Consider the following 20,145-nt stretch of genomic DNA (forward strand, 5'->3'; position numbering starts at 1 on the left):
AGGTCCCAGGGACATCTGTGGGTGCCCAGGACATCCATGAATTTTGGGAACATCTGTGGATCCCAAGAGTGTTTGCGCATCCTGGGGACTTCCCTGGAGTTGTCTGTGGGTCCTGGGGGACCAACATCCAAGGGCCAGAGGGGTGTATTGGTGGCACCTGCAGGTCCTGGTGGCATCTGCTGACGTCCCTGTCCTCTCTCCTCTCCCACAGTGGTGCTGCTGGACTTTGCCAAGGCACATGGGGAGCTGGGCTGGCTCACCCATCCCTATGGAAAAGGGGTGAGCACCCATGGATCCGGCATCCGGCCCTGCTGGCCGGCTCTGGGATGGGGAATGGGGACAGCCATGGGGGAGCTCCATGGGGATGGGACAAGGACATCCTGGGGACCTTCACAGGAATGGGCATGAGGGCATCCGTGGGGGTGACGAATGGGGACTGCCATGGGAATAGAGACATCCACGGGGATGGGCCTGGGGGCATTCATGGGAATGGGGACAGGAGCATCTGTAGAGAGGGACCTCCATAGGAACATCCTTTGGTCATGAGGATCTCCGTGGGCATAGGGACAGGGACACCTGTGGGTTGGAGACCTCCACTGGAATTGGGCTGTGGCCCTCCATGGGACCAGGAACACCCATGGGTATGGACATGGGGACACCTATGGGGTTGGAGACTCCCCTGGAATTGGGCTGCAGCCTTCCATGGGAGCAGGAACACCCATGGGGATGGACGTGAGAACACCCATGGGGTTGAACACCTCTGGGACATGTGTGGGGACCTCCATGGGGATGGGGACAGGGGGAACAAGATGGGGACAAACCCATCCTTGGGGACAGTGCCTCAGTTCCCCTCCATAGCCCCATTTCTGTCTCTGGGGACAGTGGGACCAGCTGCAGAACGTCCTCAACGACTCCCTGATCTACATGTACTCCGTGTGCAACGTCCTGGAGGGCGAGCAGGAGAACTGGCTCCGCACCAACTGGATCTACCGCGGCGTGGCCCAGCGCATCTTCATCGAGCTGCAGTTCACCGTGCGCGACTGCAACAGCTTCCCCACGGCCGGCGGCGGCTCCTGCAAGGAGACCTTCAACCTCTACTACGCCGAGTCCGACGTGGATTACGGCACCAACTTCCAGAAGCGCCAGTTCAAGAAGATCGACACCATCGCCCCGGACGAGATCACCGTGCAGGAGGATTTCGCCGCCCGCAACGTGAAGCTCAACGTGGAGGTGCGCTCCGTGGGGCCGCTCCGCAGGAAGGGTTTCTACCTGGCCTTCCAGGACCTGGGCGCCTGCGTGGCGCTGCTCTCCGTGCGCGTGTACTACAAGCGCTGCCCGGCCGTGGTGCGGGGCATGGCGCGGTTCCCGGAGACCGTGGCCGGCGCCGACTCGCAGACCTTGGCCGAGGTGCGGGGCTCGTGTGTGGCCGAGGCCGTGGCCGAGCAGGCGCCCGCCCTGCACTGCAACGCCGACGGCGAGTGGCTCGTGCCCATCGGGGAGTGCCTGTGCCGGGCCGGCTTCCAGAGCCTGGGAGACGCCTGCCAAGGTATGGACTGGGCTGAACGGAGGGGTGGCTGAGGATGGGACAGCCTGGTGTGTGCCTGGGAGGGAAGAGGATTCACCCCAAAATTCCCAATCCTCAGCCTTGAGTGGATTGTGGAAGGGCTTAGCTGAGAGAGGGGTGGGGTGTTGCTATAGGACATGAAAGAACACAAGCGCACTGCTTGTTTCAAGGTAAAGAAAAACCACTGCTGTTTTAAAGGTGAAGAAAAAAGGGAAGTTTATTTTCTGACTCCAACATTTATAATTTTCTAAGAGCGACAGTGGATTGGAGGGTGACAGTGCCACCCCTCCAATGACACTGGACAGACTAACAGTCTATTAAGTTTCTCTTTTATCATAAAGGAATGCAAAACAATGAGTTATTTACAGGAAGTGTGTGAGAAGGTTTGCTACAAGAATGTTAACATTAGAAGTCTTAGAAAATCTTAAACTAAAGCTATAGGTGGGGCAGTGATTGCAAAAATGAGGTGAAATGCCTGAAACATTCCAGATTCAGGGTTGGAGAAATGAGGTTTAGGCTCCAAAACTCCCAGCCCTGGATCCTCATCTTTCAGCATTACCACTGTAGTGAGAACTCACATGAAGAGTGTGCTGGGGTATTCCAGTAGTAAAAGTAAAGTAAAATAAAGTAGCGATAATTTAAAGTAGCAATACATAATAGCAAAGAAATAAATAAAGTAGCAGCTGCAAAATAAGATTAAATACCCTAAAATTCCCCACTTGAGCTGGAGAAATGAGATGTTGGACCCAAAATTCCCCATCCTGGATCATTCCCCTGCAGCATCACTAATGCAGTGAGTGCAGCAGGGCTCAGCCAGGAGTGGGGTGGTTTTGGGGGGCTCCCCAGTAATAAAGAAGCTGCAAAATGAGGCAAACTCCCTATAACTCCTCTCTGGGTGCTTGGGAGGTGCTTTCCCCCGACCTGCCAGGTGCTGATCCCATGGATGGGGAGCAGGATTTGGGATCTCGCTGGTGTCACTTTGTGTGTGTGTGTCCCCCCAGCTTGTCCCCCTGGCACCTTCAAGGCCACAGTGTCCTCGGGGGGCTGCCAGCCCTGTCCCCCCAACACCCTGCCTGCCCCAGCTGCTGCTGCCACCTGCCCGTGTGAGGATGGATTTTTCCGGGCTCCTGAGGACCCCCCGGAGCATCCCTGCACCCGTAAGTCGCCTGTTTAGGGAGGACACTGTGGTGTCACCTCACTGAAGTGACACAGAACCACCCTGTTCCCTGACCTCGCCCTGTGTCCCCGCAGGTCCCCCCTCGCCCCCGCAGGCTGTCACAGCCCTGGGGTTGGGGGCTGCAGTGCAGCTGCGCTGGGCCCCCCCGGCCGACCCCGGTGGCCGCGAGGACGTCACCTACAGCGTCACCTGCGAGCAGTGCTGGCCCGAGAGCGGCGAGTGCCGGCCCTGCGACGGGGGGGTCCGCTTCTCACAGCCCCCCCAGGGGCTCACGGGGACGGAGGTCACTGTCACCGACCTGGAGCCACACGTCAACTACACCTTCACCGTGGAGGCCCGCAACGGGGTGTCCCCCTCCAGCCACCAGCGCAGCGTGGCCAGCGCCACCATCAGCGTCAACCAGACAGGTGAGGGGACATCAGCAGTTCCCACACCTTCCCTCCGTGGTGGGGGCACATATGTGGTGTCCCTGTCCCCCATGGGAACACCTCAGTGATGTCCCTTTGTGTCGCCACGGCAGAGCCCCCCCGGGTGACGTCGGTGAGCCTGGATGGACGGACGGCCACCAGCCTGGTCCTGTCCTGGACGGTGCCACTGCGACAGCAGAGTCGGGTCTGGAAGTACGAGGTCACCTACAGCAAGAAGGTGACACAACCTGACACCTCCATCTGTGTCACCTCCATACTTGCCCCCAGCTGTGTCAGCTCTGTCAATGCAATCTCCATCCACGTCATCCCTCCATCCTTGCCCTGAGCCACATCAGCGCCCCATCAACGCCACCTCCATTCTTGTCCCCATCCCTGTCATCTCCCCATCCCTGTCACCTCCATCCCTGCTCCATCCATGTCATCCCTCCATCCATGTCACCTCCCCACCCACGTCACCTCTATCCTTGCTCCATCCATGTCACCCCTCTATCCATGTCATCTCCATCCCTGCCCCATCCATGTCACGTCCCTATGTCACCTCATCTTTGCCCCACCCGTGCCACCCCTCCCTGCGTGTCACCCTAATGTCACCCTGCCGTGTCCCCAGGTGGATGAGAACAGCTACTCGGTGCTGCGCTGCGAGGGCACCTCTGTCACCCTGCCCAAGCTGTCCCCAGGCACCGCCTACGTGGTTCGGGTCCAGGCTCTCACCGCCGACGGCCACGGGGCCTTCAGCCCCCAGCACGAGTTCGAGACCCTGCCTGAGGGTGAGGAGGGGCTGGGGGTGTCAGGAGTGCAGGGTGGGGGCTCCAGGGGGTGCCAGGAGTGGGGTGTTGGTGCTCCAGGGGGTGCAGGGCTCACCTGGATGGTCCCCGCAGGTTCCGAGGCCATGGCATCAGCCACCGTCATCGCTGGCAGCATCGCCGGCGTCGTCTTTGTCGTCTTCCTCTTGGTCACTCTCCTCTTCATCCTCCGGCGGTAAGGGGACAAACCCCCCCTCCAAAACCTCCCAAAAACCCCAAAATGTTGTTGTCCCACCACCAAATATGGGCAGGGGATGATCTTTTGGGACAAAATGCTGCTTTTCCGCAGGAGGAAGAGGTCACGGCCACGCCAGTCCGCTGAGGACGTCTACTTCTCCAAGTCGGGTGAGCCACAGGACAGTGGGGGCAACAGGGATGGGTAGGGGGTGACAGGGGTGCTGACCTTCTCCTTGACACCTCCAGACCAGCTGAAGCCCCTCAAGACTTACGTTGACCCCCACACTTACGAAGACCCCAACCAAGCCATGCTCAAGTTCACCACCGAGATCCCTCCATCCTTCATCACCCGCCAGAAGGTCATCGGTGCCGGTGCGTGGCTTTGTCCCCCCAGAGACACCCCAAAATCAGGGTGGTACAGGGGGGCTAAAGGTGCCCACGTTTTTTGGAGCAGGTGAATTTGGGGAGGTGTACAAGGGCACCCTGAAGCGTGGCAGGAAGGAGGTGCCAGTGGCCATCAAGACGTTGAAGGTGGGGTACACGGAGAAGCAGCGCGTGGACTTCCTGAGCGAGGCCACCATCATGGGACAGTTCTGCCACCACAACATCATCCGCCTCGAGGGCGTTGTCTCCAAGTGTGAGTGTCCTCTGTGTCCTGTCCCCACAAAAAAACCACCCCAATTTCCCAGCAAAACACCCCAAAAAAGAGATATAAAAATAAGATGTTTTGAGCAACGGCGCAAAGAGGAATTTGTGGGACTTGGGTCTTTTTGGGGGATGAGTTTGGGGATTTTTCTGGGAAGGGAATTCAGGTTTATTTGGGAGGTTTTGTGGGGAGCTTCAGGGAATTGTTGGGAGAGTTATTTTGGGGTTTTGGCTGTTGGGGTTTATTGGGGTCTGTAAGGGGGTTGAAACTTTATTGTTGTTTTGGGAATGTTTAACAGAGGTGATTTTTTTGGGGAGTTGAGGGTCTGGAGTTTTTGGGGAGAATTGGTAGGGTTTGGGTTTTGGGGAGTGGTTGGGTTTTTTGTAATTTTTGAAGGGTTGGGGTTGTTTTGAGGGGTTGGGTTTTTTTTGAGGGGCATTGGGCATTTGTGGGTTTAAGGATTTTGGGAAGGCTTGTGGGAGGCTTAGAGATTTTAGGGCAGTGACTTTTTTAGGGGCTTGGAGGGATATTTTTTTGTGTTTTTACCTATTTTGGGGTCTTTCTTTTGTACAGACAAGCCCTTCATGATCATCACGGAGTACATGGAGAACGGGGCGCTGGATAAATTCTTGAGGGTAGGTGACACGTGGTGGAACCTCCAACACCCATCAAGGGAGGTGGGATGACAGGTGGATTCCAGGCTGGATTCTCCCCTTTTCCCAGGAAAAAGAAGGCGAATTTGGCATCATCCAGCTGGTGGGGATGTTGAGGGGTATCGCTGCTGGCATGAAGTACTTGGCCAACATGAATTACGTCCATCGGGACCTGGCTGCCAGGAACATCCTGGTGAACAGCAACCTGGTGTGCAAAGTGTCCGATTTTGGGCTCTCGAGGGTGCTGGAAGATGACCCTGAAGCCACCTACACCACCAGCGTGAGTGTCACTGCAGCGGGGTGGTGGCCAGGGAGGGGTGGCTGGATGGCCATGGAAGGGTGGCTGGCCAAGGTGAGGGGGTGGTTGTCCAAGGTGGGTGATTGTCCATCATGGTAGTCGTGTTGGGGTGTTTTGAACAAGGTGGGTGATTGCCCATCATGGTTGGTCGTGTTGGGGTGGTTGTCCAAGGTGGGTGATTGCCCATCATGGTGGCCATGTTGGGGTGGTTGGTCATGTTGGGGTGGTTGAACAAGGTGGGTGATTGTCCATCATGGTTGGTCGTGTTGGGGTTGTTGTCCAAGGTGGGTGGTTGTTGATCACAGTGGCCATGTTGGGGTGGTTGGCCATGTTGGGGTGGTTGAACAAGGTGGGTGATTGTCCATCATGGTTGGTCGTGTTGGGGTGTTTGAACAAGGTGGATGATAATGAACCATGGTGGCCATGTTGGTGGGGTTGAACAAGGTGAGGTGGTTTTTCTGGGGGTGCAGGGTTGACCCCAATGTCGCTGTAGGGCGGGAAGATCCCGATCCGTTGGACAGCACCTGAAGCCATCTCCTACCGCAAGTTCACCTCTGCCAGCGACGTCTGGAGCTACGGCATCGTCATGTGGGAGGTGATGTCCTATGGCGAGCGGCCCTACTGGGAGCTCTCCAACCACGAGGTGAGTGCCTACCCTCCACCACCACCACCAGTGTTCTGGGAGACATTCTAGGCCAGGTGGGACAAGGCTGGGATCAACCTGGGACAGTAGAAGGTGTCCCTGCCCAGGGACACAGGCTACAATGAGATGAGTTTAAAATCATTCCAACCCAAACCATTCTGGGATTCTGTGAATGAACACCTTTGTGGGTGGACCATCCCTGACCCTCCTCCTCCTCCTCCTCGTAGGTGATGAAGGCCATCAACGAGGGCTTCCGCCTCCCGGCGCCGCTGGACTGTCCCTCGGCCATCTACCAGCTGATGATGCAGTGCTGGCAGCAGGAGCGCTGCCGGCGCCCCAAATTCCCCGACATCGTCAGCATCCTTGACAAACTCATCCGCGCCCCCGACTCCCTCAAGGCACTGGCGGATTTCGACCCCCGGTGAGTGCAGGGAGCGCCAGGATGGGCTGGGGGGCAAGGAGAGGGAGGGGAGCAGGTGCCCAGAGCAGCTGTGGCTGCCCCTGGATCCCTGGCAGTGCCCAAGGCCAGGCTGGACAGGGCTGGGAGCACTCTGGAATAGTGGAAAGTGTCACTGCCCATGGCAGGGGTGGAATGGGGTGGGCTTTAGAGGTCCCTCCCAACCAAACCAGCCTGGGATTCTCTGATTCTTGCATATCTTCATGTCCTCTATAATTTTCTGCATAATTTCATTTTCATCTTTGCATTTCATGCATCATTTTTCGCACTCCCATGGTGCTGTTTTGGGTTGGGTTTTGCATCTCTGCACTCCCTCGTTGCTTCTGGCATCTGCATTTCTGCATCATTTTTTGGTATTTCCCCATTTTCACATTTCCACTTTTTGCAGCATCTCATTTTCTGCATCACAATTTCATCATCTCATTTTTGCATTTATTTTTTGGCATCTTCCCATTTCTGCATTGTTTTTGCCATTTTCATATCATTTTTCACATCCTTCCATTTCTGCATCATTGATTTAACCTTCCACTTCCACATCACTTTGCACCATTTCATTTCTGTGCTATTTTTGCATCCTTCCAGTTTTCGGCATTATTTTTTTCCTTTTTCCATTTCCACAGAATTGCTCATCTTTCCATTTTCACATTATTTTTTGCATCTTTTCAACTCGTATTTTTCCATCCTTCCACTTTCGCATCTCTATTTGCCACCCTTTCATTCCTGCACCATTTTTGCACCTTTCTGTTCCTGCATCATTTTTTGCATTGTTTAATTTTGCAATATTTTTGTGCCCTCACCTTTCTGTCATTCTTTGCACCTTCTCATTTTCACATTGTTTTTTGCACCTTCCTATTTTTACATTATTTTTTTACACCCCTCCATTCCTGCATAATTTTTTGCATCATTTCCTTTCTGCATCACTTCCACGCCCTTCTGTTTTCACATGGCTTTTCCAGCCTTGCATTTCTGCGTCACTTTTATTGAATTTTTCTATTTTTGCCTCATTTTCCGCAGGGTGTCCATCCGGCTGCCCAGCACCAGCGGCTCCGAGGGCGTCCCGTTCCGCTCGGTCCCGGAGTGGCTGGAGTCCATCCGCATGCCCCAGTACACAGAGACCTTCATGGCCTCGGGCTACAGCACCATTGAGAAGGTCCTGCAGATGACCAGCGAGTGAGTCCTGTCCCCTTGACCCTCCCAGGCTGTCCCCACCCCACTCCCCTGCTGTCCCAAGGATGTGTCCCCACACTGTCCCCATCCCCTCCCCCTCCAAGTCCCGAGGGACAGGGGTGTGCTGGGAACGGAAACCACTTCCATGGCCTTGGTGGCCCGAGGGATGGGATAAAATTAGATGTTCCTTGGCTGGAGAGGCTGGGATGAGCTGTGTCCATCCTTCTGTCCCTTGAGATGAGCTGTGTCCATACATTCCTTAGGATGAGTCATGTCAGTCTGTCCATCCCTCGGGATGAGTCATGTCCATCCATCCATCCATCCATCCATCCATCCATCCGTCCGTCCGTCCATCCCCTGGGATAAGCCATGTCCGTCCATCCCCTGGGATAAGCCATGCCTCCATTCCCTCCATCCCCTGGAATAAGCCATGTCTATCCATCCATCCATCCATCCATCCATCCATCCCCTGGGATGAGCCATATCCATCCATCCATCCCTTGGGATGAGCCATATCCATCCATCCATCCCCTGGGATGAGCCATATCCATCCATCCATCCCTTGGGATGAGCCATATCCATCCATCCATCCCCTGGGATGAGCCATATCCATCCATCCATCCCCTGGGATGAGCCATATCCATCCATCCATCCCTTGGGATGAGCCATATCCATCCATCCATCCCCTGGGATGAGCCATATCCATCCATCCATCCCTTGGGATGAGCCATGTCCATCCATGCCTTGGGGTTAGCTATGTCCATCCATCCCTCAGGACGAGCCATGTCCATCCATTCCTTGGGATGAGCAGTGTCCATCCATCCATCTCTCAGGATGAGCCATGTCCATCCATCCATCCCCCAGAATAAGCCATGTCCACCTGTCCCCCCCTTCAGATGAGCCATGTCCATCCATCCCTTGGGGTTAGCTATATCCATCCATCCATTCCTTGGGATGAGCCATGTCCATCCATGCCTTGGGGTTAGCTATATCCATCCATCCATCCATCCCCCAGAATAAGCCATGTCCATCTGTCCATCCCTTGGGATGAGCCATGTCCATCCATGCCTTGGGGTTTGCTATATCCATCCATCCATCCATCCCTTGGGATGAGCCATGTCCATCTGTCCATCCCTTGGGATGAGCCATGTCCATCCATGCCTTGGGGTTAGCTATGTCCATCCATCCATCCCTTGAGATGAGCCATTTCCATCCATCCATCCATCCATCCCTTGGGATGAGCCATGTCCATCTGTCCATCCCTTGGGATGAGCCATGTCCATCCATCCCTTGGGATGAGCCATGTCCATCCATCCCTTGGGGTTAGCTATGTCCATCCATCCATCCATCCATCCCTTGAGATGAGCCGTGTCCACCCCCCGTCCATCCCCCCTGAGGACGCTGCTCCTGGCTCCCCCCAGTCCCAGGCTGTGGCCGTGGTGTCTCCAGCCCCATTCCCCCATTCCCCCATTCCTCACTCCATTCCTCACTCCGTGTTCTCCTGTCCCCTTCCCAGGGACATCAAGCGGATCGGGGTGCGGCTGCCGGGCCACCAGAAGCGCATCGCCTACAGCCTGCTGGGGCTGCAGGAGCAGGCAGGGGCTGGGGGGTCCCCGGGCTGACCCCCCACCCCCAGAACTCCACATCGACCCCCCCCTCCTCCCCGAGGGGTTTATTTATTATTTCTGTAATTATTAAGGTTTTTTTTTATAGTGTTATTGATCTTGTCCCCGCGCCTGGGGATGAAATGGGTGCTGCCCCTTCCCTCCCCCCTAAAAAAATGGAATTTCAAGCTTGTTTGGAACTGGGGGAAGGATTTTTTTTCTTATTTTCCCCCCACATTTCAAGAAAAAAAGGGCTCAGTCCCAAAACTGATTTATTTTTGCTTTTTTTCTCCCTATTTATTCCTCTCCCACCAGGTTTTTGGGTGTATTTTTTGCCCTTTATCTCTGATCTGCCAGTGTTGCCTTGTATTTTTTAACCTAATTTATTCTATTTTTGTATATTTATTGCGAGGAATGTCGGGTCATGTCGGGTTTGGGAGAGAAAAAGGGGGGAAATTTTAAAAACCCAGCTTGGATGCTTCCCCCCCCCCCCTTTTTTAATAGATTTATGGGGATTTTTGTGGGGTTTTGAATAAAAATATGTGCTTTTTGGTTTTCTAGAATATTGTGTTTTCCCACTGGTTCACAGAGATTGAGGGAATTTGGGGGACAAAGAGAGGGGGTTTCCCCTAGATTTTAGGGGGTTTAAGAGCATTTAAAGGATTGTAAGAGAGTTTTAAAGGTTTTTTTTTTTTAAGGTGTTTTAAGGATTTTTAAAGGTTTTGGGGTGCATTAAGGGGGAGTTAAGGAGGTTTAAAGTTTTGGGAGTTTTTAGGCATTTTAAGGTTTTTTTTAAGGAGTTATCAGGGTTTGTAAGGAGGGTTGGGGGCTTTAAAGGGGTTTTGAGTTATTTTTTAGGGAGGTTTAATGTTTTTTAAGGGGTTTATTTAGGGATTTTTGGGTGGGTTCGGTGGGTTTTAAAAGTGAGAGTGTTTAAGGGTTTTAATGGGGGTTTAAAGAGGATTTTTAAGGAGGTTTAAATGAGTTAAAGAGGGTTTTTAAAGGGGTTTACAGTTTTTAGGGGGTTCTCAGGGATTTTAAGGGGTTTCACAGGGCTCCGGGAGCGTTTTCCATCCGGGGCCCCTTTCCCCAGCATAAACCCAGGAGGAATTTTGGCCTTTCCATCCCCCGCCGCTCCCCGAAGCCAAAGCCCGGCCGCGCCGGCTGCCCGGAGCCTGCAAATGACTGGGTAGGAAAACGCCGGAAAAAAAAGGGGTTTGACATTTTTTTCTGCCCTAAACCATAATAAGGGACGGGTGGGAGGTGAGGGCGGACCAACATCGCGCTGCGAAAGCCGCGGGTTCGGGGGATTTTCACCCCGTTTGGGGGGACTTTGACCTGTGAGTGCCGCGAGTCCGTCGGGCTCAGCCCCGGCGCCGGCCGCGATCGCGGCTCAAAGTCCGGAGGTGCCCGGGAGGGGCCGGATCGGGGAGACACCCCGGGCTGGGCTGGACTGGGGGGACACCCCGGGAAAGCGGGGGTACACCCCGGGCTGGGCTGGATAGGGAGTGACACCCCGGGCTGGCTCAGGCACCCCCCGGTCTCCCGTGTGCCAGGGCGGGGCCGGGCAAGGAGCCCACGGGCTGGGGAAGCCACAGGGAAACTGAGGCACGGGGACAGCGAGGCTTTTGGGGTGACGGGCAGGATTGGGGGTGCTGCCTGCTGACTACCCACCCACTCACCCCCCTCAGGGCGATCGGGGGGCTGCGGACCCTCCCCTGCTCCCCTCGCTCCTCCCGTGGGTGCCGCAGCCCAGCCCCGCTCCCAGCGCCCAGCCCAGCTCCTGCCCCACTTTTGGGGTGTCTCCCTGGCGCTGACCCCGCTTCACCCGTCTTGCGCCGGGCCCGGGCATGCCCGCCCTGCCCAACCTGCCCCGCCGCGCCTAATTAACCCCTCAGGCTTAATTACGGCTTCGTTAGCGCCCGATGCGCCGCCCAAACCCGCTGTACCCCAGTCCGGGGGCACCGAAGAGCGGCGGGGACTCGGGCCCCCATTTCCCCCGGATTTTGGGGTCACTAAACACCCACCCCCTGATTAACTGCAGTAATTAAAATGAGGATAATTATTTGCTGGTAATTTTAGAAGGGGGGGCACAGGAGGTGTTACAGAGACTGGGGTGCTTCAGTGCATGTCCTGGGCAGTTTTGGGGTGATTTGGGCGGTTTTAAGCGTTGTTGTTGGGTTTGGGAGGGGGTGACGCCCCCAAAAGAAACCGGCAGGAGGAAGAGGAGAAAGAGGAGGAGGAAGCACTGATGGATCGATGGTTTAATGCACAACTGACACTCCCAGCCCAGACCCCCCACACCGCTGGGGGGGTCAGGACTCCCCCTCTTTTCATGGGGGACGTCGGTGGGGAGGGGTCCCCTGTGGTCCCAAAACGTCATCACTTGGGGTTGGCCAGGTCCTCGATTGCTCTCCGCAGCTGGAGGGGACAGAGGGGGTGGGACGGGGGCTCTCCCCCCATTTTCCCTTCTCCTTTCACCCCCTTCTCCCCTCTCTCCCCCCTTTTCCTTCCCCCCTTTTTCCTTTCCCCTTTTCACCTCTGCCCTGCTCACAGCTCCCACCAGCTCCCCAGAGCGGGTGACAAAGACTCGCTGCAGCTTCAGCATCTGGAAGAGGTGGTAGGCCTGGGAAAGGGACAACAGGGACACGTGGGGACAAAGCCACCCTTGCCGTGTCCCCTCAGTGTGACACAGACCTGGGGGGCTCCCAGGACACATTTCACACCCCCAGACCTGGTGCAGGGAGGTCCATGGAGAGAACTGGAGCATGATGGGCTCGATGGTGCAGTCGTCCCCGAGTGTCCCCACCGCGGCCAGCTTGTGGAAGGTGACATGGTAATTTTGGGGTGAAAAAGCAGCTTTTTGGGTGTGGTAGGGTGCCCCCACCCCATTTACCTTCTCCCCTTGTGGGGCCTGAGGGTGCTTGTGGCTCTGGAGGAAGGTGACCAGCTGGGACCTGCTGACGGTGCCCACCAGAGTGGGGGACCCTGGAGAGAGGGGACAGTGTGGGGACAGTGTGGGAGTGCCAGGGGGACACCAAGGGAACAGTATGGGAATAACAGGGGGAGGTACTGGGGACACTAAGGGGACATCCCATGGGGACAGCAGGGTGATGGTATGGGGACAGTATGGGAATATCGAGGGGACACCCCACAGGGACACCATGGAGACAGAATGGGAATATTGAGGGAATAGCATGGGGACAGCATAGACAGAGTACAGGGACACCATAGGGACGGTATGGGAATGGCATGGGGACACCGTGGGGACGGTATGGGAATGGCATGGGGACACCGTGGGGACGGTATGGGAATGGCATGAGGACACCGTGGGGACAGTATGGGAATACTACAGTGGCACCATGGCAATATTGAGGGCACAACATGTGGACACCAATGGGAACACGACAGCCTGGCACCATAAGAGCCGAATGGGGACACTGCAGGGACACCCCATAGGGACAGCGTGGTGGGCAAGGCATGGAGATGGCAGGGGTATATCAAGTGGGCACTGGAGGGACACTATGGGCACAGTATGAGGAGACACAGAAGGGCCACCACAGGGCCAGGGACTCGCTGGCCACCCCCCATGGTGACAGTGATCCCCCAGGTCCCACATCCCACCTGTGCTCTCCACCACGGGGTACTCAGCGTCAGCAGAGGCGTCCAAGGCCACCAGCACCTCCTGGAACCCGTCCCCCTTGGCCAAGGCCACCACCTGGCGCTCCATGAACTCCTCCACCACCACTCGGTAGGAGCTGGAGAACACAAAACCCCCCAAATTTCCATCATTTCCTGGAGAATGCCCCCAAAACGTGGGGTCTGGGGCGGGGGCTTACGCGATGTGCCGGCTGCGGATGGGGGGCAGGTAGGGCAGCTTCTTGACGATGATGCCGGCGTCGTAGAAGGACGGTTGGTTCTTCTGGCTGATGGCGTTGGCCACCAGCACGGCCAGCACGGTGGGCAGGAGGTGGTCCAGGTGCCCGGTGGCCTCGCACACCAGCAGGGCCGTGGACACCGCGTGGGTCACCGAGCCCGCGAACGCGGCTGCGCCTGGCGGGGAGCGGGGATGGGGGTGGGTGTCCCCCTGCCCGTGGGGGTGTCCCCCTGCCCGTGGGGGTGCCCCCCTGCCCGTGGGGGTGCCCCCTGCCCGTGGGGGTGTCTCCCCCACCCCCAGACTCACCAGCCAGGGCGTAGCCAGCAGGAATAATGGGCCGTGGGGGTCCTTCTGAATGGAGCCCCCGTGGGAAGAGCAGGGCCACCACCTCCCCTGTCAGGCGCCCGATGGCTGCTCCTAAAATTGGGGGAGGAGGGAAGGTGGGGAGACCCCTGGAGCCCCCCCAGAATGGTGGAGGGAGAGGTGACCACCCTCCTGCAGCTGTCCTGGAGCTGCATGCCTCCCCTGTACCCCCCAGACTGGATGTACCCCCCCTCCAGGGCTGGGAACCCCCCCAGTATCCCACTCAAGGGCTGAATGAACCCACTGCACCCCTCCCCTGGCCTGGCTGTCCCCCTCATGTCCCCCTCGGCCTGGCTGTGCCTCCCATGTGTCCCCTTGGCCTAGCTGTCCCCCCCAGGCTGGCTGTCCCTCCCTTATCTCCCCTTGGCCTGGCTGTCCCTGCCATGTCCCCCCCCCCCAGTCTGGCTGTGCCTCCCATGTCCCCCCTTATCCTGGTTGTCCCTCCCCAGCCTGGCTGTCCCCACCATGTCGCCCCAGGTCCCCCCTCAGCCTGGCTGTCCCCCCATGTTCCCCCCAGCCCCTGACTCACCATAGATGAAGATGGGCATGAAGTACCCGGCTGGCAGGGGCAGGGTGGTGGCCAGGATCAGCATCCAGAACTGGGGGGACACAGGGGGGTCACTCATGGGGACACCGTGTTGGGGGGCACACCTGGAGACTGGGGGGCCATGGTTACCTTCATGAGCAGGAAGAAGGTCAGGGTGCCGTAGATGGTGGCAGAGGGATGGTCCCACTCCTGCCAGAGCCCCCCAGGCTTGGCCACCCCCGAGGCATTGGCAGCCAGCACTCCCCATGTGCGGTTGTCAAAGAGGGAGATGAGATGTTCCTTCATGGTGAGCTGGATGGATGGACAGACGGACAAACGGACACCCTGAGCCCTTGCTGGGAGGTTTTGGGGTTGCCAGGGAGCCCCAGGTGCCCTCACTCACCCTGGAGGCCATGAACTGGCCCAGCCCGGGCGGGAAGGTGATGGAGGCGAGGAGCAGCACGGCCAGCACCGTGTACACGGGTTTGCTGCAGGGGGACACAGGGGCTGGGTGCATGGGGACGGACAGACAGACACACGGGAGGGACCCAGGGACACCCAGAGTGGATCGGGTTAGTGGGCAGGGTGCATGGGGGGACATTGGGGCACCCAGGGTCGGTGAGGGGGACACATGGATGCACAGGCTTGGTGGACAGGGTAAGGGGAGGGGGGCACACAGGGACACTCCGGGTGAATGGGGTGGACAGAGGGACATCCAGCATGAATGGGGGGGACACGGGGACACCTGGGGTGCACGGGCGGGGGGACAGAGGGACACCCAGGGTATATGGGAAGGACACAGCGACACCCAGGGTGGATGGGGGGGACACAGGGACACGCAGGGTGAATGTGGGGAGGGACACAGCGACACCCAGGGTGTATGGGGGAGACACAGCGACACACAGAGCCTGCAGGGCATGGACACACAGACACAGCGGGTGCAGGGTGCAGACAGACAGATGGACGGACGCCCAGTACAGACTCAGTGGCCAAGAGCTTGGCTGTCAGCCGGTTCCTCTTGACGGCCACCATCATCCAGCGCTGGCAGAAGAGATAAGCACAGGCCACGATCCCACAGATGATCCTGTGAGGACAGGGCAGGTAGGGCACAGGCAGAGCACAGACAGCACCCCAAAACCGGGCCCTCCGTACCCCAAAATCAGGAAAAAGAAGGTCTCCAGGAGGTCGAAAGGAAAATCAATCTTGAGGTCACTCTTAAAAACAGCGGCGATGGTTTCTGGCAGGGGGGACAGGAATGAGGATGTGGGTTTGGGGGTGAGCACCCCAAAAATGTCCCGGGGGAGGGTAAAGGGGAAGAGGGGGCACATCCTGCCCAGCCTGCCTTGCCTTGCTCGCTGTTGAACACGGCCAGGAGCCGAAACATGAAGGCGCCACAGGTGGCAGCAAAGAAGCCGCGCCAGTAATCCCGCACGGCAAAGTGGGGGGACATCACCTCGATGCTGAAAAGCACCCCTGGAAAAACGGGGAAAGGGATCAGGGCGAGGTTTAGGGGTAGCCAGGGTGGGATTAGGGGGGTCCTCACCGCTGATGGGTGCCCCGAAGACTGTGGCCACGCCGACGGCTTGAGCTGCCACCAGCATCTCGTGCTGCTTGAACTTGTTCTGTAAGGTTTGGGGGCTGTTAGGCACAACCCCAACTTTTTGGGGGTAAAATCAAATCTCTCCGTTCATTTTTCGGGCGGTGGTGGCACCCCCACCTCATATTCCCTCGTGACCGTGGTCCTCATCTTCCCCAGATAAGCTGCGGCCATGGCGGAGAGGTGGACGTAGGGACCCTGGGGGGACACAGTGCTGAGCGCCCCCCAGCCAGCCCGGCACCGGCTGAAACCGCCGGGATTTTGGGGTTCAGAAGGGGATCCCTCACCACTTTGCCAAGGAAAACGATGCTGCCGCACGTCAGGGTGCAGGTCAGCCCCACCACCTTGGCTCCGAAGTTCTGGATGGCCAGGTAGTCCTCCAGCACCACGCCCATCAGGATGGTCTTCAGCTCCGGGATGCCGGAGCCTGGCGGTGGGGAGGGGGGCAGGATCCAAATTTTAGGGGTCCCCCATTACCAAGGGGGCGTTTTAGGGAGTCAGGGAGGTCGGGGTGCAGCCGGCTCACCTCCGGAGTGCGGGGTGATGCTCTGGGCGAAGCCGCTGGAGAAGGCGGCCATGGCCGTGGGGAACAGGGTCCACGAGAGGTACTTGAGCACCGCGATGTCCCCGATCTCCCGGTACAGCCACGTGTGGGCTGGAGGAGAGATGTCGGGAGGGGAGCTGCACCCCCTAAAGAGCCCCCTGTATACTCGGTGAGCCCCAAACGCCCCCGGGGCGCCCCTCGTTACCGGCATAGAGCCTGGCGACGATGATGTCCATGGCGAAGCTGATGGTGGCCATGAGCACCCCCAGGATGAAGAGGAAGTACCAATCCTCCCCGACGCGGAACAGCTGCCGCTTCACCCACTCCAAGCACCCTGCGAGCGGGAAACACAGGGTGCTGACCCCCCAAAAACCCCCCGCCCCCATAAAATCGCCCTTTTTGGGTGGGGGTCTCACCTCGGACCCTCCTCCGGGCGGTGGGGCAGGGTCTCCAGCTGTGCTCCGACACCAGCACCCTCTCCACCTCCTCCTCCTCCTCCTCCTCCTCCCCCCGCAGCCCCCTGGGGACAGGGCGCTCCATCCCGGGGACGCTTCAGGTGGACCGCACCCCCTTCTTTGTAGCACCCCTGACCCGTTCCTCCCGCCTCGGCCTCCGCTGCCCGACTGAGTTTGCAAACGAGCTCATTAAAAACGACCTTGACGAATCCGACGGACCCGCTCGGGCCGGAGCGAGCCGGGTTTCCTCCCCCCTCCGCCACCCTCCAGCTCCCAGTCCCAACGTACATCCCGCGGCGGGGAGGATTTAATAAGTATTTTAATTCATTATCGTGATTATTCCTTAATAATAGGCATCGCATTCCATGGCGTTGAGCTGGGGGGTTGAACGGAGCGGGGAAAAATTTCCACCGTCTCCGGCGCAAGACCTAAATTTAGCCGGTTTTACGAGAGGTCTGGCAGGCGGCCGGGAGCCTTAACGAGGCTTTAAAAAGCTCGTCAAGTCGAAATATCCCGAAATAACCGATCCGGCGTCGCCTTCGCCGGCAGGAGAGCGAGGAAGGGGGTTCCGCTCATCCCCCCGGCGGGAGCTGGGGGTCGCAGGTGGGCGCAAGCGGCGGCTGAAGGTGAAACCCTCGCCCGCCGGCTCCATGGAGCTTTTCGGGAGCTTTGTCCGGCCCCACGGGGAGACCCTGGGGTTCCCAGGTGAGTTTGGGGCGCACCCGGGAGGAATCTGGGGGGGATCCTGGGCAAGCCGTGGTTGTGAACCCCCCAAACCGTGCCCAGCAGCTCGCCCCGGTAACACGGGCGTGGTGAAGACCCTGGGGAACACCTATCAGTTCACGGTGGACGTCAGCGACTTCGCGCCCGAGGACATCATTGTCACCACCTCCAACAACCAGATCGAGGTGCACGCCGAGAAGGTGGGTGCTCCCTCCCTTCCCTGCTCACCCCCAAAATCCTCACTGGGGGTGTGGGGAGTGCTCAGCTCCCACCCAATTCCCAAACAGCTGCAGCCACAACCCCAGCAGTATTTAATTCACCATTAATTAATAATGGCGAATAATGAGTCCCCATTCTGCTTGCACCCCAAAATCGCCTCTTTTCACCCATTTTTTTTTCCTCCCAGTTGGCCACGGATGGCACCGTCATGAACACCTTCACCCACAAGTGCCAGCTGCCCGAAGATGTGGACCCCACGTCCGTGTCCTCCTCGCTGGGGGACAATGGGATGTTGACCATCCGGGCTCAGCGCCGGCCGGCCAAGCACTCCGAGCACGTCCAGCAAACCTTCCGGACTGAGATCAAGATCTGAGGGGTCGGGGGGCTCCTTTCCCCCCCTCTCCTTTCCCTCCCTCGCTAATTAAATGGGTGATTTGGGAAGGAGGTGGGATGTGGGGTAGGGAATGGGAAGGCTCCCTGCAGAGTGGGGTCAGACCTGTGCTGAACGCATCCCGTCACCCAGCGGAGAAATTCCGGAGGGGAGTCCCAGCTCCGGTAATATTTAGCTGGCGCGTGTTGAGGGGGGAGATCCAGCATGCCAAGAGTCCTGCCGGGAGCCAGATTCCCTTCCCAACCCTCTGCCAGAGCTTGTCTTTGTATATAGAGCTTGGGATAAATTATTGAGAACGTCCGACTGCCGCCTTCTCCATTTTTTGATGTTTCCCTGATGCTTTACCCTCAAAAAGGGGTGCGGGTTCAGACCCAAGGGGTGTCTCGGTAAGGGATATTCTGCCATCCCCACAAAAACCCGCACCAGGAGCCGCTCGGGCGCCCGCTGCCCTGTTTATTTCCAGCCTGGGGTGACTCATTTCTTCCCTGAAGCTCTATTTCAGAGCCATTCCCTCAGCTGTCCGGCTGCCGACCCACCTGGAAGGGCACCAAACCCTTCTCCTCCTCCTCCCCTCGCCCACCCTCACCCAGCACCCTAGGGATGCCCCAAGGCCGGGATGCCGGCCCCAGAGCCAAGGGCTCGTTCTGGGGGAGGAAGGGCTCGTTCTGAGGGAGGAAGGGCCTGGCTCTGTGTCCCTGTGTGTACCCACAACAGCGGGGCAGCAGCGCCTGTTTATGGCTACACAGCCCGGCTCGTGTTGCTGCTCCGCCCGTGACTGCCTGCAGCAGCCTGGCAGCGGCCCAGGCACGGCGCTCAGGGCAATTCCCCTGCGGCAAAAAGGGTCAAAAATGATGATGGCTGAGGTGGTGAAGGCTCGGGGTGCCGGGGAGGGCAGCGCCCGTCGGGCCCCGGGCAGGGACGCGGCGGCTCCGGCCCAGAGCCAGCCCGGGGCCCAGCGGCGGTCGCTGGTTGCCATCTAGCGGCCCTAGCCCAGGGAGATGCGGGGAAAGGCGGAGGGAAATGGGAAAACCGCCCTATTTCTGCTCTATTTCTGCCTAAATGGCTTTGGGACAGGGGAGGTAAGCAGAGGGCAGAGGGCAGGCTCAGCCCGGCCCCAAACACTCCCCACAGCAGCTGGTCCCTCATGGCCGCTTTGGCTCCCCTTGTTTCCCTGTTTCTGCCCAAATAGCTTTAGGACAGGGGAGGTGAGCAGAGGGCGCAGGGCAGCCCTGCCCCAAACACACCCCACAGGAGCTGGCCCCTCATGGCTGCTCTGGCTCCCCTTGGTCCCTCTGGCTCCCCTCATGGCTCTCCTTGGTCCCCTTGGTCCCTCTGGCTCCCCTCATGGCTCCCCTCATGGCCGCCCTCTTTCCCTATTTCTGCCCCAATGACTTTGGGACAGGGGACGTGAGCAGAGGGCTCAGCCCGGCCCCAAACACCCCCACAAAAGCTCGTTTGTGGCAGGAAAGCTGAGGAATAAAACAGATTTTTGGGATGTGTTTAAACTCTTTATCAATGATCTGGACAAGAGGATTGAGGGTACCCTTGTAGCCCATACAAAACTTTTTCACTTATTTATACATTTTAAGCAAACAAATAAATTATTATTCATTGGTTCTAGGTCACATAATTATCTTCATTAATTAGCTGTTATTGGTTATCGATTTCTATATTCCTTTTATCATTTTCTCCAGCTTTCCAGGCCTTAATGTCCTCTGTATTTTCTGGTTACTCCAATGTCCTTGAAGGACCATAAATTTAAGATCCCAGATATCCAATCTTCGAATACTTTTGGCTTTATTGAAGCTTGTCAGGGTTAGTTTTTACAAACTT

At 57.7% G+C, this 20,145-nt stretch overlaps 3 protein-coding genes across 3 annotated transcripts; 2 read left to right on the top strand and 1 right to left on the bottom strand.

Moving 5' to 3' along the window:
* On the top strand, positions 1-10,092 carry EPHA2 (EPH receptor A2). Its single transcript, XM_054291926.1, has 16 exons — positions 1-279; positions 883-1,546; positions 2,566-2,721; positions 2,816-3,148; positions 3,262-3,386; positions 3,777-3,936; positions 4,048-4,147; positions 4,262-4,317; positions 4,396-4,521; positions 4,604-4,786; positions 5,369-5,430; positions 5,519-5,728; positions 6,240-6,389; positions 6,617-6,810; positions 7,861-8,016; positions 9,530-10,092. The coding sequence occupies exons 2-16, from the start codon at positions 925-927 to the stop codon at positions 9,633-9,635; spliced, it is 2,739 nt and encodes a 912-aa protein (XP_054147901.1). The 5' UTR covers positions 1-279; positions 883-924; the 3' UTR covers positions 9,636-10,092.
* Positions 10,093-10,664: 572 nt separating this feature from the next.
* On the bottom strand, positions 10,665-17,064 carry CLCNKA (chloride voltage-gated channel Ka). The gene is made up of 21 exons (XM_054291843.1): positions 16,941-17,064; positions 16,730-16,858; positions 16,507-16,635; positions 16,268-16,407; positions 16,101-16,178; positions 15,927-16,005; positions 15,731-15,856; positions 15,536-15,620; positions 15,366-15,467; positions 14,787-14,871; positions 14,534-14,695; positions 14,387-14,456; positions 13,801-13,911; positions 13,457-13,670; positions 13,242-13,375; positions 12,514-12,605; positions 12,352-12,435; positions 12,157-12,243; positions 12,004-12,038; positions 10,893-11,070; positions 10,665-10,802 (listed from the first exon to the last, which is right to left on the bottom strand). The coding sequence occupies exons 1-21, from the start codon at positions 17,062-17,064 to the stop codon at positions 10,665-10,667; spliced, it is 2,382 nt and encodes a 793-aa protein (XP_054147818.1).
* A 409-nt stretch (positions 17,065-17,473) lies between these two features.
* Positions 17,474-18,580, top strand: HSPB7 (heat shock protein family B (small) member 7). The gene is made up of 3 exons (XM_054292075.1): positions 17,474-17,684; positions 17,769-17,902; positions 18,109-18,580. Exons 1-3 carry the CDS (start codon positions 17,630-17,632, stop codon positions 18,292-18,294), a joined length of 375 nt encoding a protein of 124 aa, XP_054148050.1. The 5' UTR covers positions 17,474-17,629; the 3' UTR covers positions 18,295-18,580.
* Positions 18,581-20,145: the final 1,565 nt, after the last annotated feature.

The sequence above is a fragment of the Melozone crissalis genome, unplaced genomic scaffold, assembly GCF_028551555.1.
Source record: "Melozone crissalis strain CALT ecotype California unplaced genomic scaffold, PUWL_Pcris_2 ptg000107l_1, whole genome shotgun sequence".
NCBI lineage: Eukaryota > Metazoa > Chordata > Aves > Passeriformes > Passerellidae > Melozone > Melozone crissalis.